General features: G+C 30.2%; 1 protein-coding gene across 2 annotated transcripts; it reads left to right on the forward strand.

Moving 5' to 3' along the window:
- Positions 1-1,954: 1,954 nt before the first annotated feature.
- On the forward strand, positions 1,955-17,141 carry LOC124353007 (beta-galactosidase-1-like protein 2). 2 transcript variants are annotated; one of them, XM_046802790.1, is made up of 12 exons: positions 1,955-2,270; positions 4,227-4,479; positions 4,757-4,942; positions 6,150-6,288; positions 7,233-7,407; positions 11,235-11,384; positions 11,548-11,694; positions 12,655-12,852; positions 12,944-13,178; positions 14,817-15,029; positions 15,350-15,581; positions 16,878-17,141. In XM_046802790.1, exons 1-12 carry the CDS (start codon positions 2,204-2,206, stop codon positions 16,947-16,949), a joined length of 2,067 nt encoding a protein of 688 aa, XP_046658746.1. In that variant the 5' UTR covers positions 1,955-2,203; the 3' UTR covers positions 16,950-17,141. The 2 variants fall into 2 exon arrangements, with proteins under 2 accessions (XP_046658746.1, XP_046658747.1); XM_046802791.1 differs by having other exon boundaries at positions 1,958-2,270; positions 12,655-12,845; positions 12,940-13,178.
- The last annotated feature ends 301 nt before the right edge of the window (positions 17,142-17,442 follow it).

Here is a 17,442-nt window from a genome sequence, read left to right on the forward strand (position 1 = left end):
AATGCCAATAAATGTAATAAATATTGTAAAGAAACAATATTTATTACATTCAATGTTGGTAAATATTATGCCTGTTTGATATATAATACATTAGGGATCAAAATATATTTGAAGAAATAGAATTAGTTTTATATCACACTTTTATATTTCTTTCTTGCTAAACTTCTTTCCATTTAAATTTTAATTGTCCTTCACCGTATCTGGTGTTTTCAAAACTCATTAGTTTGAACATTATTTTAAGAATACTAAATATAATAATATATTTTTTAAATAACGAAAGATAAATAAACGCTTCTTGTGTTTGAAATTATCCTGGTAGTTCTAGGATATTTTCATACACTGGTTAAATGTGGAGAATTAGCTTTCAGTGAATAAATATTTGTACAAATCCACATGCACTGAGACCATATTTGACAAACATTGCTCGTTATGACGATGGTGGAAACTGCAAGTCACACGTAAACACATTCCGGCTTCGACATCGTATCGTGATGTTGTGACAGTAAATTGGCTCACACCTGAACGTAGGTTGCATCGAACTTTTTAGTTCATATTTTCTATAGTTTCTCGTAAAATTTCGTACATATATTATGTGAATTTAATCATCCAAGATCTATAGAAATATTATGATCGTACTAAGTTTCCTTTTTATCTGTAAAAAAACTACGGTGATTTTCTTGTTCTCAATTCCGCGTTGTACGGGTATTGGTTAAGCCTGCCCATACGTTTATGGGAGCCTCTGAGAGAATATAATGCAAAGGGATCTCCTAGATATTCCAACACGAGTGTGACTGAAATAGCCAGATGGAATCTACATATAAATGTATTATATTTGTTTTTCTCCCAAACGTTGGAGACTCTTAATACATATTGGATTAAAATGGTTATTTCATGTTACAACATGACATTGACTGCAGTTAACCTACAAAGATTTTTGTAGTTTGTTTTCTTTTCTATAAATCTTTTATTCCTGTAAGTCTATTTAAAAGTTTTTCAAAATTGTATAGAAATATTTTATTGCATGCAATGAAAGCTTCTCTATTTCCTAAAGTAAAGAAGAACTATAATGGAAAATGATCTTTTGGATTGTACTAACGTGTAGGATTGTATACAAAAGTTTCACGTTAAACGTCTTCATCTAGATTTGTAGTAATAGTGGTGTCAGAAATGTATAAAAACGCGTCACTATTATCGCCTGTGTTAATTTTTTAATAATTAAATTAAGTGTAAGAATCACGGTCAGATCCGTGATACCCATTGATGAGGAAACTAAATTTTACGTCCTTGATGGGTCATTGTCGATTTGGTTAAGGGTCACATTACTATTATCGAAATTTAATAGTATTTTTATTTATAATTTCTAGGCTGCAGTTTAAAACCATACAAATTTCAATCCCTACCGGTTTAATAATATTTTTGTTTTTTGAATAAACAGGGTACTGAGCAGCAATAAACAAAAAGGTGTATAAACGTTATTTAATTATTTAACTGATTATTCTAGTTAATGTATACTCCTTCCACTAATTTCTATCTCTTATCCATAATTTATAGTCACTATTTAGCTGTACTAATAATAATAATAATAAAAAGCACAGATCCCAACAGTGAATTATATTTTATATAATTTGTGTAAAAGAACAGCTCTGTAGTAATTAACACTAATTAAAAATACTAAATTACGGTACTTTATTAACATACAAACGTATTTATTTTTAAATAAAAAAAACTTTGGAAGTAAGGTGTTTTCTAATAAATTTTAATACTTAAATTACATGTTTTTTATAACTATTTAATTATAATACATACGATACAAATACGGCTACAATAACCATGATGTTAACAAACAGATCAATTTCTTTTCCGCTCATAAAACACTCTATTAATTGAAATTATTGGGAATACTATCTGTAACGTCATATCTGATAAGCTTACAGAAACATAATTTAAAGATTAGGTCTGATTATTCCATTAGTTCTAATTCTTGATATTGGTTTACTGATAAGAAGATAGTTGAAGTCGGAACTAACGGCTGGACGGTATTCAATTATGTTTTCTTATGACTCTAGATAGTATTGATTTCCATTAATGGGAATTTCAATTTCATAATTTAAATGTAATATTCAGAATTCTAAACAGGATAAAATCCTTTAGAAGTTTAAGTCAGTAAATTAGACAGTTCCAAAACTGTGACTCTACGTATAAAATGTTTTCAAGTGTATTCAACAGTGGTTGTATGCTGAAAAAAAGATTTGGATATTCTGGCATGACTAGTAAGTAACGAGTAACATATTTTTAAATTCATAAAATAAAGCAATAAGTGGTAATTCACTGTCATTCCTTGTCTATTGCTGTTCATCTTTTGTTGGTGTTCAACCCTATAACGTTATTTTGTGTTCGATGATGTTATTAATATGCTGTTTATTTCACATTAATACATTTAATGTATTTTTAACATTGTATTATTTAGACGTTTACTATTTGTTCTATACAGAAATCTCTTCCATATTGAGGCTGGTTAAACAAATAATGTGAATTTCTAAAATAATTAACTTTTAATACTTTTTTATATAATCTTCATCGAGATTGATGTATCTTCCCATCGATTAACAAGTTTTCTTCATTTTGGCTATAAATACCCTACGCCATTATTGTATGTGTCTTATTGGAAGTTTTTAGTGATATCACGTTAATCGACCATCAGAAGGGTATACGCTTTTTAATTTAAACATATGAACTTCAAGAGTTGTAACTAACTAAACACTACATTTGCTGGGTTTTGCTGGTTAGGTTAACAGTTCACCTCTTCCAGATATGGAAATCAAGGGAATTAAACCGTGATCAGTATTTTCTTATACATGCCGGTCCTACTATTTCTCTCATTTCATCAACTACCTTAGTTCCCTTAGTTCGTTCGAATATGATTTATACAAAAAAATACGTCTGCAGACCGTTTCCACTATTCATGTATGTTACTTACACGTAAATGCAATTTCAAAAGCTTGCTCTTTTTTCTTGTAATTCTTTACAAACAATATCCAAAGAGATAAAGTGAAGCGAATATGGACATCGCCCTGTTTATACTTCCCTAGTAGGTTCTGTCTCGTGTGCATGCTTTTACGACTAGAGAATTCTAAATGAGTTATATAGGTTTCACGACTTTTCCTCATCTTGTCACCAAAAGAAGAATTTTTCAAACGTCCCTCTCTCTCTCTCTCTCTATATATATATATATATATATATATATATATATATATATATATATATATATATATATATATATATATATCAAAGATAAAGGATAAAATTCTAAATACGCAGTTTCATTCTTGGATTTGCAACATCCATTCAGTTGAACGCTGATTGAATAACGTATCCTAAAACATAAATTTTAAAATACTGTGTTTTGATTAAATAAGATGCTTAGTGAGAGATCAAGAACTAAGGGCCAAATTCCATAGGTACGAATATAACCTTTTTTTGTGACATTGAAAAATATACTTTCATTAAAGAGGAAAATCATCAGTTGCAGTTACTTAGAGGGGGTCGAAAAAAAGATATAGAAATATTAAAAAATAGCTTAATAATTTTTAAATACGCATTAAGAAACAATATAACACATTATTTAGCGGAAGAATTTTCTTAATACTGATGGTTGACGGAGACATAATTATTATTTATGATTCTCTCGGTTGGTTCTAAGTATATTAATGTAAAAATATGTGATCCCTTCTATTTTGACTCCTTTTAAAACCACATACTCTGACAATCCATTTATTTTTTAGGGTAAATTTATCTATACATTAAAAAAACTATGCTTGGCTCGTACACTATAATAACTAAGTAAATGTTTTATCTCCTCTTGGTAACAACAAACTTCAGAGGTTACGTCATTGCTACAGTGGTTTTATGCATTTCACATCTTATTATTTGATGCATTGCAGAGTTAACTTCTTAATATATGGTTTTTAATTTTATATTTTAGAGTGTAAATGTTTTTGTGGCATTTTTGTAATTTTTGATAATCGGTGTTTGAAACATTTATGTGTGAAAGCATTTTATGCCAGTCAGTTAGTGAGTACCAGTGTAATTGTGCAGATTTAAGTATTCAATACCATTTATATCTAAATTAAGAGAAGTTTCTTTAGTAAATAAAAATCTACCATAATCACTAATACTAAAGTAATTAATGAATAATATGCATGTTGAATCCTTAAAATTAATTTCAGTTGCAGTTGTATTGGCCATTGCATTGTACGTAAGAAGTGTATATTTTTGCAATACACAAACAGTATATAAATATTACAATATCCGGTCTGGAGTCAATGAAGGACTGACGTTAGGAGGGTGTCAGGGGTTTCTGCTGAACGGCAAGCCTCTGACCATCACCAGTGGTACTATACACTACTTCAGAGTACACCCCTGCTACTGGAGGGATCGGCTTAGAAAACTTAGGGCCATGGGTGCTATCGCTGTTAAAACGTAAGTTATTTAAATATTTTTTATCTTTCAGTTAAAATTCTCATACTTTCTCAACTATATTTTCTCTAATAGAGATATGTTGTGAAACTGTAACACCATGGTAAATAATATCTTATTTTGTACTATTTTAATTTATAATATGATTAAACTTATGCTATTATTTTTACTTATTTATTTATTTAATTTATATCGCAATATACGTATTTTAAAATAATACCAACTCCTCATAATTTCAATTTATTTTTTTAATATATCTATAATACCAATGTATTTTCAGAGATATTCCATGGAATCTTCATGAACCTTATAAAAATATATACGACTTCGGAAACGAAAATTTAGAGATGTCTGTTTTTTTGGACATCGTAAATTTTGTTCAGATTGCCAAAGAAGAAGACCTTTTAGTGATTGTTGGCATAGGACCCTATATTAACGCACTCATGGATTTTGGTGGTCTCCCGAGGTAAGTTAATCATAACTATGTTGTTTAAAAATTAACTTGTACGCAACCTGACAGTCTGTGTCATATAGTCTCTTCTAACTTCACATAGTCAGCTCCTTCAGGACAATTGCCGCTTTCCCTGCTACAGCTTTCACAGACTGAAACCTTGTCCCTTTCAATGTTACACCGTAGGGAGCAAGTAGAAGTTACATGGTGCAACTTCTGGTGAATAAGGTGGATATTCTAACAATGTAGTGAACTGTGAACCTCTTGACAGATATAGCGGAGTGAGCTGGCGTATTGTTTTGGTTGAGAAACATGGATTTGTCCTTCCACATTTCGGGGCGTTTTTCCTTACTCCTTGAGGCAGTTTAGAAAGTACCTCAAAGAAGTAATATTGATTAATTATTTGACCTTCACTGAACATACAGAATCCTATGTATATAAAAAAAACAATCATCACTGATTTGAATTACGAGTTGCTCATTCGATCTTTTTGGCTCTCGATGAAGTCTGGATCTTCCAGTGCATGGACTGGCGCTATAGTTTCTAAAATATTTGGGTCATTGTCAGTCGCGTACAAACCTTTTTATGAGCTTTTTTTAATGTTAAAATTTTAAGCACCACTTTAGCACACACTTTTCACATTTTGAAAGGTTGTGGAATACTTAATCGACTGTCAGACAGCCTTCAAATAACAGGCTTTTTTGACATATTGATCGATTTTTGACATTGAAGGGCATCCCAGCCGCGAATCATCTTCAACGTCTTTTCTGACATCTTTAAAGCGCTTAAAATATTAAAAACCACGCACTGCCACACACGTATTTAAGTAAATTATAAGTTTCACTATCAGGTTTTCCAAATGAAAGTATAATTTTTCAATAATTCGTTGTTTTAATATTAGACTAACCATTATATCCAGAAATACAAAAAAAATTATAATAAAACCAGAATAGGCTTTGACTAAACGGTGTTGTTTACATAATCAAGACTAAAGAGAAAGTTTCAAACTAAACAGCGGTTGACGTAAACCTATTTGATCCACAGCAGCATCAGTCTCATTACTTAATAGCCACATCTCTTGTACTTATAAACTTTTTAAAGGGGGTTGATGTTTTGTTTCAAAATTTATCCAAAATTATTGGGATATAAAATCCTATATTTCAATTTAAAATCTATTCATTCATAAATGTTATTAATAAAAATCGATTGATTTTGTTGACAGCTACTTAATTGGCGACGGAGTTAAAATTCGTACATCTGACCCAAGGTTCTTGGCTAGAGTAGAGCTTTTCTTTAGCAAGCTATTACCTTTATTGGCTCCTCAGCAAGTTCACCGTGGAGGTCCTATCATCATGTTTCAGGTATGACACCAACATTTGTTTATAACCTAAAGTTGCCCATTACAATTTTATGTTCTTATTATTTCATCAAAAGTGAGACCAATATTAGACACGTCAAACTAAAACATCGTAATAGAATTAAATCATGAGCTATATAAATTAAAAGTTTAAGGTTTATTCACAATTATTCGTTAGATTATTTGTATTGAACACAGAAGATTATATTACATGACAAAAGGCTGAAATAAAATATTATCTCAAAGCGATTATTTGTTCAAAAATGTATAGGCCGTAAATATATAATAAAAAATAAACAGATAGGAATAATTCTTAAACTTAAAACCACAAGCAATAGATTAAGACATTTTTTTACAGTTAGACTATACATTTCCCAACGTTACTTCATTTCAGACGGACTTTATAAGTCGAATAACTTATCAAGCAATTTCATCTAATTATTCACTTGTAACAAAATTATTTAAATTAACCTCAAGGGTTGAGCAAACCTTATTTTTTCAGTAAGAATTTGATTTGCTGCAAAATTATTTGAATGCATTTCTAATTTTAGAAGGGTAATAGCCTACCTTAAGCAGTTGACGAATACTCAAGTAAATGGGACGCTATTTGTTGAACAATGGATGGTGATTAAGATAATGTTTTTGGTAAACTTAAAAAATCTGTGCAAAAGGAAACCATTTGAATCGCAAAGGAATAAAGAATACACCATACACTACATATATACGCAATACACTCTTATTCTCCTTCTAAAATGAATAAATTGGTTTTAAAACCAGTGTCATCTTCTTTTATGACTTACTGACTAAGGTTTTTGTTTTCATTCTCCTAATTTTAAATCTTATTTGATATCTTATTAGATTTACATATATAAAAATAGCACACATACCTTTTATATACCCATATTTTTGTGGTTACCAACATTTCTAGATATTTTGTTTATATGGCAGCTGGAAAACTCCTATGGCTCAATAAGTCCAGCCGATGCAGACACACAGTACTTGGCCCACTTGCACAGAATGACTAGACAGAATGGCATCACTGTCTTGCTAACCACTTGTGACTCAGTTGCTGCTAGTCTTGCCAGAGGAGCTCTGTCGCAGCTTGAAGACAATGATATGAATGGTCTGTATTTTCATCAGATTTAATTTGCAGGACTTAAATAACTTTATACAACATCATAACAGGGGTTTTATGCAAAACCCGTAGATACTGGATTTCTTATTAACTGGTCATCTTACTTAAAAAGACTCTGTTCAAAACTAATATTGCACTTTTTCCAACTTACTCGTATATTCTCAATTATCACACGTGGTTCACAGTATGCGAAATATTGCTTGCACGACTCAAATGTTAAGTTTTAATTCCGGTAGCAGCGATTTTCCAATATTATTATTATGATTATATAGTACAATACTTAAATCTCTCAATAAAAAAACATAAAAACTTATACATATAAGTTACAACTCACATGAAAATTCCTACTCATATTTAAAGTAGGTATAGTTATGAACACTTTTCTTTAATTTATATATATATGTGTGTGTGTGTGTGTGTGTGCATCTTCAATAATAACAGAAAAATAGAATATAATTATCCTCTATATTTCGTTTTAACAAGACATTTTCAAGAGAAATTGAATATATATATATATATATATATATATATATATATATATTATATATATATAGATATATTATTATTATATAACAATTAAATTCGGCTATTGCCATTTTATACAAATTTAATGAATGTAAATAGAAGTCACTTGACAGGTATTTGGTCTTCCGATCATATGTTAGTTTGGTTATTTAAACACATATGTGAAAAAAAACGGCCAAATACAAAATAATTGAATCGTAAAAAAAAGTGAGGGGCTCTGTGGTGTAATGGTAGCACATTCACCGGCAAGTGAGAGATCCGGGTTCGAGTCCCGGCGGAGCAAGTACTTTTTGCGATTCAATGTTTAATGAAATAAATGTATATATATATATATATACTGTATGCAGAAAATAAATGCTCGGAGGCTTCTTTAAACAATAGAAGAAAAAGACTTCATATAAATCCTTTAATATTTCGACTTCTATGTCGTTTTCAAAAAGGTACAAAAAGTGTATATAATGTAAGAATTAAAAGTAAACATATGAATTTTTATAATCAGCTGAAATATTCTATTCTGATTTATACTGTAATTTATAAACTCCTTGGTATATTATACTAAAAAGAGCTTAATATTAAAATTTAGATTAATAACATAAAAGGCGTTCTAACAGCATAAAATTAAATTAAATATTAACAATTTTGTAGTTTTGTAGTTGTACATTCATAAAAAAATTAGTAAAATTATTAAATTTAAATATAGACAATACATTGTTTTAGATTTGCTAGATTAATTTAGACTATTTTAACAGATCATTTCTTATTTAATCCAAAAGGTAATTTTTGACTTAGTGACTAATTGATGTGCTTGTTCTAAATTGAATTTTTGAAGAATCTTCTGGTACTTTACAAATCCCTTTTAATGTGTAACAATATTGAATATTTCATTATGAGCCAATGCATGTTGCGAAACCAATTTGTCGTCTTGTCTGTTGGATGAAGACCGATGGTTATTCATCCTAATATGTAAGGGATTTGTCGTTAAACCAATATATTCCTTGGGACAAAATTTGCAAGATTGATAGATTACATTTTTCGATTTACAGTTAATGTTATTTTGAAATTTGGTATGTTTTATTAGTTGTGCTACTTGTAAAAGTTTTAGAAGGATTTAGAATTTTGCATGTAGCACAACGCTTGTCTTCGCAAAGAATGGCAACCTAAAAACTTTTGATCAGCATCTGAATTTGGAATTTGGTTAGGCAATAATTTAGGTCTTACCAAAAGGTTCTTCAGATTAGGGGCTTTACTAAAAATAATTCTCGGGGGTTTTGAAAACAAACTATTTGTCAAAGGGGATGATTCTAAAATGTTGTATAGGCCGTTTTTAATATATTGTTAGTTTTATGTAGCCCCGGGAAATATTGCGTAATAAATTTATGATCATCTGTATAATTTTTCTTGTTCATGCTGCTGTTGTTGTTTATTTTCGATTTGTTAATTTGATTTCTAATAATCTTGGTAGGGTAGATCCTAGCAGTAAAAGCTTTAGATAATGTTTCTATGTAATGGTGGTAATCCGAGTTGTTTGAACATAAATTTTTTGCTCGGATTGATAGGCTTTTTTGGTATGGACTTTTTAATGTGAACAGGATGGCAACTGTTATAGTGTAGGTAATGCATGGTATTAGTTTCCTTTACATTAATTTTTGTCTTTAGATAGCCGTGTTGTATTAAAAAATGTCTAAGTCCAAAAAGGTTACAGTTTTAGAAGAAAAATTCCAAGTAAATTTTAAAAAATGAAAAATAAATTCAGTTGTTTTAAAAAAGTTTCCAATAAAGTTTTACCATGTTCCCAGATCACAAAAAATATCATCTATAAATCTCAGCCAAACGAGAGGTTTGTGTGGCTGAGATTTCAGAAAATCTTCTTCGAGCTTACCCATAAATAGGTTTGCATAGGAAGGTGCCATCCTAGTTCCCATTGCTGTACCATTAACTTGTAGGTAATTTTGATCTCTAAATTTAAAATTATTCATTGTGAGTATCATATTAATTAAAGTAACTATAAAATTTGTGCTAGGTTTCGAACATAACGAAATATTTAATAATTTGTTACACATTAAAAGGGATTTGTAAAGTACCAGAAGATTCTTCAAAAATTTAATTAGAAAATTTTAGAACAAGCATATCAATTAGTCACTAAGTCAAAATTACCTTTTGAATTAAATAAGAAATGATCTGTTAAAATAGTCTAAATTAATCTTGCAAATCTAAAACAATGTATTGTCTATATTTAAATTTATTATTTTTATTAATTTTTTATGAATGTACAACTACAAAACTACAAAATTGTTATTATTTAATTTAATTTTATGCTGTTTAGAACGCCTTTTATGTTATTAATCTAAATTTTAATATTAAGCTCTTTTAGTATAATATACCAAGGAGTTTATAAATTACAGTATAAATCAGAATAGAATATTTCAGCTGATTATAAAAATTCATATGTTTACTTTTAATTCTTACATTATATACACTTTTTGTACCTTTTTGAAAAACGACATAAAAGTCGAAATATTAAAGGATTTATATGAAGTCTTTTTCTTCTATTGTTTATATATATATATTATATATATATATATATATATATATATATATGTGTGTGTGTGTGTGTGTGTGTGTGTGTGGTGTGTGTGTGTGTGTGTGTGTGTGTGTGTGTGTGTGTGTGTGTTTTCAATAATAACAGAAAAATAGAATATAAATATCCTCTATATTTCGTCTTAACAAGACATTTTCAAGAGAAATTGTTATATATATATATATATATATATATATATATATATATATATATATATATATATATATACATACATATATAATAGTTTGCAATTCCAAAGATTTAGATTAGTTCTGCTCATTATCACGTCTACATTATCCAGGTGTTATTTATCCACAATGGTCTTATTTATACTTAATTTTTTATTCTATGTCGACTCTTTCGTTTATGTCCCGAATACAAATTCAATAACTGAAAAATTGATTACTGTTTTACCTCATGACATCTTGCGTGCATTTTTATAATTTATGTTGTTGTTATTTATAGTTTTATAATAACAATAATAATTAATCGAAGGGACTTTTAAACTATTTTTATAAATTAGACCTTATGATGAATAAATTTTTGTTGGGCATGTTACATAATATGAATTTATCCAAAGGAGGTGTTTTTAGTGTTTATAATTTCAGTAAGTTCAATTAATTCAACTCTCTCAGGAATTTGTCTATTATAAAATTGTTATTAATAATTGCTGCTAGTTTACTGCGAACTAACTTATGATATATTGATTCAGTTTTACAGACAACCAACTCAGAAACCGATCCGCTGGCTCAGATTGAAACATTGAAGACTCTACAGCCGAACAAGCCAGCATTCATTCACTTCCGCACTGGCCTTGTGGACTATTTGGATTGGCCTACCCGTAACATCTGGCTCACTCATGGTGCATATACTACTATTAAAGTTAACTTGTAATTAATTCGAATTCTATGTAAATTTTATATAATTTCAGCATTATAATAATTAAACTTGTAATAATAAAATTGACATGTTGCTTTTTATCAACTTATGACATCCGAATTACTTGTATTGACTTATTGTGACAGAGTATGAGGCTGCTCTGCAGGAGGTGATTCATACATCTGCTTCTATCAACCTCCAGATGTTCTGTGGAGGGACGAACTTCGGCTTCCATAATGGCGCCACTGGAGGTGACACTCCAGATTCCTACCATCCTCACACAACGAGTTTTGGTTGGTTCACTTAGATGGATAATTATCTAAACTAGAGTCCAAAATAAATGTTTAAAGATGTCAATTACCAGACAGGAGAGTCCCCACCGACTTAGTGTTTTGAGATTCATTACCACAACTTACGTAGGTGTAAGGCGAACCATTTAAATACAAAGTTACATCCTGCAGTGGTTAGTAGGAAAGGGTATATCTCTTAGTCCTGATATTGATACGTTTATTTATATAAAATATTTAACATAAAACGTACTTATTCTGGCATTGATGGACGGAAACTAAATATAACTTTAATATTTGTATTACACTCATGTAAGCTTTACATTATGCTTAGATGTTGCATTATTATTATTGATTTATACTATTTTTAACATTGAAACAAATATTTTTACCAAGAAAATAAATTATAATGTATCTATTTACTTTCTTTTATATCCATACCGTGCTTGAATTTGAGTATACAAGCCCAATTAACACGTGTTTAGAGTTTAGAAGTTTTAATTTCAATTTGTATATTCTAATTTAATTTGACTAGTAAATGTACAGTAATGTTTATGAAGTTCTATGCACTCTTGATTTTATTTATTATTTAGACTTGATTAAGTATGCTTTCATGATTGATATGTTTCCATATCTACGTTCCTCTAATAACTTTGCTGCACTTCAATAGTTACTGTAAGGAGGTCCAAGAATGCTTAAAGCACGAACATACATTCTTATTTGTATAACCTTTATTAGAGTTGCGTATTAAAATTAGTATACATTGTTTAGTTTTAAATTACATGGAGCTTAAATCGCAGCTTACAACTGTAAAATCGTATCCACTAATTTATTCATGACTGATTTACGGGCAAGCCAATTGTATCATATTTTACTTTGTTATCTATTACTCATGTAGAATATTATTTCTTTAAGGAAATACTATAAATATTTTAACCAAATTAAAACCCAAAATAATTCTTTTAGATTTTGACGCTCTACTGACTGAAGCAGGCGATTATACAACAAAATATGGAGTCACTTTGGAGTTATTCAGGGGTATGCATCCCTCTCTCTACCACCCCCCTCCACCAGTCAGTCCGTCTCCACCACGTCGTCTGTCTTTGACCTTGACCCCTGCCCAGGAACTGGTATGGTCCGACATTGTACGCCAACTGGTAAATGGTTCGTTTCTCAATGTTTGATTCCAGCATTTGAATTCAATACTGCATAACCCTAACTAACTCACTATAACATGCACGTTCTCTGCAGCCAGGTCAACTACATGGAGAGAATAACTTCGTAGCTATGGAAGACTTACAGGATGTTGGAGACAGGAAGCAGGACTACCAGTACGTCCGCTACTCCCTAGACATCCGGGTTGTGAAACGCAAATGCAGACTCCGAGTGATGGGCCGTATAAGGGACGTAGCTATGATTCTGGTGGACGGCTGGAGAGTTGGACCTAGACTTCCAACTGGGACCCAACATTTTGGATTCTGGGATTCCGAGTAATACTGTTGATCAACTCTTTTACAAGAATATTAAGTAATAATTAAAATTATTGAAAATTAGGATCTCAGATGGATAAGCAGGAGCTAAAAACTGTTTTCCATCCAAAGTATACGAAGTATATCTCTGTGGTGTAATGGTAGCACATTCGCCCGGCAAGTGAGAGATCCGGGTTCGAGTCCCACCGAAGCAAGTACTTTTTGCAATTTAATTTATATTGAAATTAAATTAGTAAACTGATAAAACAAAGTATCAAAGGGCCCAACTAAAAGCAAAGACGGCGCATGTTGTTAAATTGTTCGAAGTTTATATGAAACTACCAGTTAACCTTATATTCGCACTCAATTTCACTTTGAAAAACAGAAACACGCTGAGCATATTTTTAATAGCTTTCCATAAAGTTATGTTGTAAATGATAATCACGGAAATATATTCCAATATCTTGATCCATTCTAGATATTAGTTTTATATAGGACCCCGAAGTTAATGAGTGAAGCTGCACCTCTAAAATGTTTCGAAATATCATCCAATATTTTATTGTATAAGTCCAACTATTTCAGTAACAATTGTACTATTTTAGGCCAGCATGGTGTAACCCAAAAGGGAGACTAAGGTGAAGTCCTTTGCTTTACAGTTAGCACACTTATGATGTAATAAATTATGTTATTTTACTGTAGTTGGTTAAATACCAATATAACATGAAATTTCTTTCATGTATTATGAAATTATTAAAGTCTAACTGACTTTGATAGATGAATAACAAAGAAAGATTACTATCATCTGTTTGAATGTCTATAAATTGTTATACTTATTATTACTGACTTTTTTACCGGTGAATAAAAACTCATTAGCTATTTACTGATTAGGCCAAAAGTGGGTTTTAAAGTGGCGTGGGAGCTAGCTCGGAGGTATTTTAAAATAGGATTAAGCCTATATGTTAACCAGGAACCCAAAGGATATCCGGGTAAAATTTCAGTACAGCCGGTCTAGTAGTTTTTACGTGAATTTTAAAACTTATGAACATTGTCTTGTTAAAAATATACATTAAGTTTATAGTTGTTATTTCATACCTTTGATCAGAATTAAAATCACACATTTCAATTTCTTGAGATATCTCATCTCTTGCAACAATCAACCAACACATTTATATTTTTCTTTCAACATACACGAGATTTTTTTCCATTTTGTTATTTTCACTTTTCATTATATCAAAAGATTAACATTAAATAACCCAGCATTAGACAGTGTTTAGCCCTAGCGGAATCGAACTCTCCCCTCTTACTTGCTGGTCGGAAAATTGGACTACGTTTTTCTACACGAACAGTTGGACTTGGAATTGGACTACGTTATTTTCTTATGTTTATACGAAAAGGTTTGAAGGAACTGAGTGCAAGTTTGGAACAACTTCATGAGAGTCACAAACTAATATATTTTAGGAACATAAGCTTAAATAAAGCTCAATAAATTGTTATATTTCAAACTGACAGGTATTTGGCTAATCTGTTTCACTTCCGAGTGATAAAATACCCATAATGTGTCTTCTGCTATTCTTGTATAGATATTGAAGATGATCTTATTACTGTGGACATTTAGCAAATTTATATAAATATATTGTAAAATAACAAATAAATTTGTAGGAACAATCTGCTGGAGCTGGACGCCTTGCCTGGAGTCTATAGACTCGAACTACTGGTAGAGAATTGTGGGAGGATCAGCTACTCCGAGAATCTTGATTGGCTGGCGGAGAAGAAAGGATTGGGCCCAGAGAACAGAATTGTATTACAATACGCCAATCCTGTTAGCAAACTGAACATCACTGGGGTGCCTCTTCTGTCTCATTGGATTAACAGGTACTAAACTAATTTATTTTAATCATTTTAACGCTTATTAACAAAATTGATATAAGCCTAGTTTGCCTTTCTTACCACCGTATTAACTATTTTAAGTCTGGTATTATGTATGCATAACATTGTGTATAACTATTTTTTTTTTTTTAATTTTCCTACTTATTTAATCTTTTCAAATTTATTAACAGCAATGGAATTTACATTGACATGAAATACGCCTGTATTAAAAAAGTAATTGGCATTCTGGTAATAATATTTCTCTGTTAAATATTGAATCGAAATTGTGTTTTACTTGCAATACTAAATTGTATTTCCGATTTCAGCTTGACAGGCTGGAGGAACAAGGTGAGATATGAGATTAAAGGAGCCCCGAGTCTGATAAGAACCACATTCTATCTGACAAGTGACCTTATCGCCGACACGTTCTTAGACATCGGCGACTGGGGGAAAGGTGTTGTGTTTGTCAACGGCTTCAACATAGGACGATATTTCTGTGGTAGTCCTCATCAAACGTTATATGTACCTGCGCCGCTTTTAAAAGTAGGAGAAAACACGGTATGTTCCACAAAATATCAATAATTATTTATTTAATTTTTATGTAATATAGATTAATCATAAGTTTCATAACGATTGCAACAATAAGCAATGCTAACACCAAAGGCTTATACAGAGTGCTCCGCGTGAGTTTTGGATAACTTTAGGTAATGGTAGTAGACACAAAAACGAGCCAAAACTGTTATATAAACATGTCATACATTGCTTCATTAGTATCTGCCTGTCTATTTGGCAGACATTTTATAATTTTTTAAACGTCTCTGAAAATGGTCATGCGGAATTTGAAACTTGCCAGTTATGTTAAGCTCTTCAAAAGGGTATCTGTTATATCAGTAGTATCTAAAAATAATGTAACTTTGAGACTGTGTGAGACATGTTTTGTTAAAATTTCATCTTTAATACAATGAAATCTTTTTTGTTTAAATTGTAACTTTTTATAATGTAAACCTGGAGAATTTGGCTGAATTTTCTGTAAATTTACAACAACAAAATATTGCTATAGCATACATGTAAGACCTACTGTTTTAGATATTAAGTATGTATTGTCAACAGATTTTTTTGTACTTATCCATATAACAGTTTAACAATCAGTAGTAGTAATTTTTATATCGTTCTGTGAATTTTTTTGTATTTATCCATATCAATAAAATAATAACATCTAATATTTAGTAAATGAAGCAATATTCTTAGAAGGGATACAGTTTATCCACATAACTTTGGTGTTTAATATTAAGAGAATTTATGTACTAAATAATCACGTTTTCAAGACGTTTAGTGTTTGCTCTAATCGATTGCGCAATTTGTATTTAACTCACTGGATCTTAGACTGCCTTTGACTTTGCAAGTCTACTGGCTTCCATATTGTTCCTATCTTGATAATGAAGAAAGGTGGGCTAAATAATGCAGCAATACTCTAAATCAAGGAGGAAACTGGATGGATTAAAGATTACTCAGAGATATTTGGATTTATATTATTCATTTAAAGTGTTTCTTTATTTTTAATGTTATTAATATAAACATCCATAACAATCCTAGAAAACAATTAAATTATTGGTTAAATGATGGTAAAGAATATTATTTTATCTAATACATTTTCTTACTAATTTAGAATGATTGGTCTTGAAGTAGCTGGAAAGAATTCTAAAATAAACTTAGCTATATGTGATCATATATTTCTTAAATTAATTTTAATTTAACTCCAGAGAATGGTTGTTGGAAAATGTAAGCTTATTAATTACTAAATTCATTAGACAGCCTAAAGTGTACACAAATTAATTAAAATAAATATATTTTCAGATTGTCATTTTTGAACATTACTACAATGCGTACTTCATCAAGCTTATTCCTGGACCAAGATTCTTGCAGTAAAAATCAGTGAACACTGAAACGACACATGTCACGGATTGAGTCTTATTTTGTTATCAATGCATTATATTGTTTAGAAACAATCAATATATAATACTTTATAAATTATAAAATAATTAACTATTAAATTCTATCATTGTTATTTGTTTTACATTTTTAAGACATAAACACTAGTTTTCTTTTATTTTATTGTAACTTTCTAAAAATAAAACTTTATTCTTCAAATTTATTTAACCTAAAATTTTTTGCACTGAAAACATTACGTTAAACCATTTTAATGTTATACTTCTTGCACGGTAAATTTAAGAACTGTTTCTCAACACGTGTTTTAAAAATATTTTTGACCACCTCCAGCTCCATCTGATCCACAGTTATCTGACAACCCAATTCTAACTCATCAAACCAGAAACGATCCCCAAAAATATCCGAAAAAGTGGCTCGGTTCTTAATCTGAATGCTAAACTCTCAAAGTACGACTTTTAAAACATCTAAAACT

Source organism: Homalodisca vitripennis, chromosome 1 (genome assembly GCF_021130785.1).
Source record: "Homalodisca vitripennis isolate AUS2020 chromosome 1, UT_GWSS_2.1, whole genome shotgun sequence".
NCBI lineage: Eukaryota > Metazoa > Arthropoda > Insecta > Hemiptera > Cicadellidae > Homalodisca > Homalodisca vitripennis.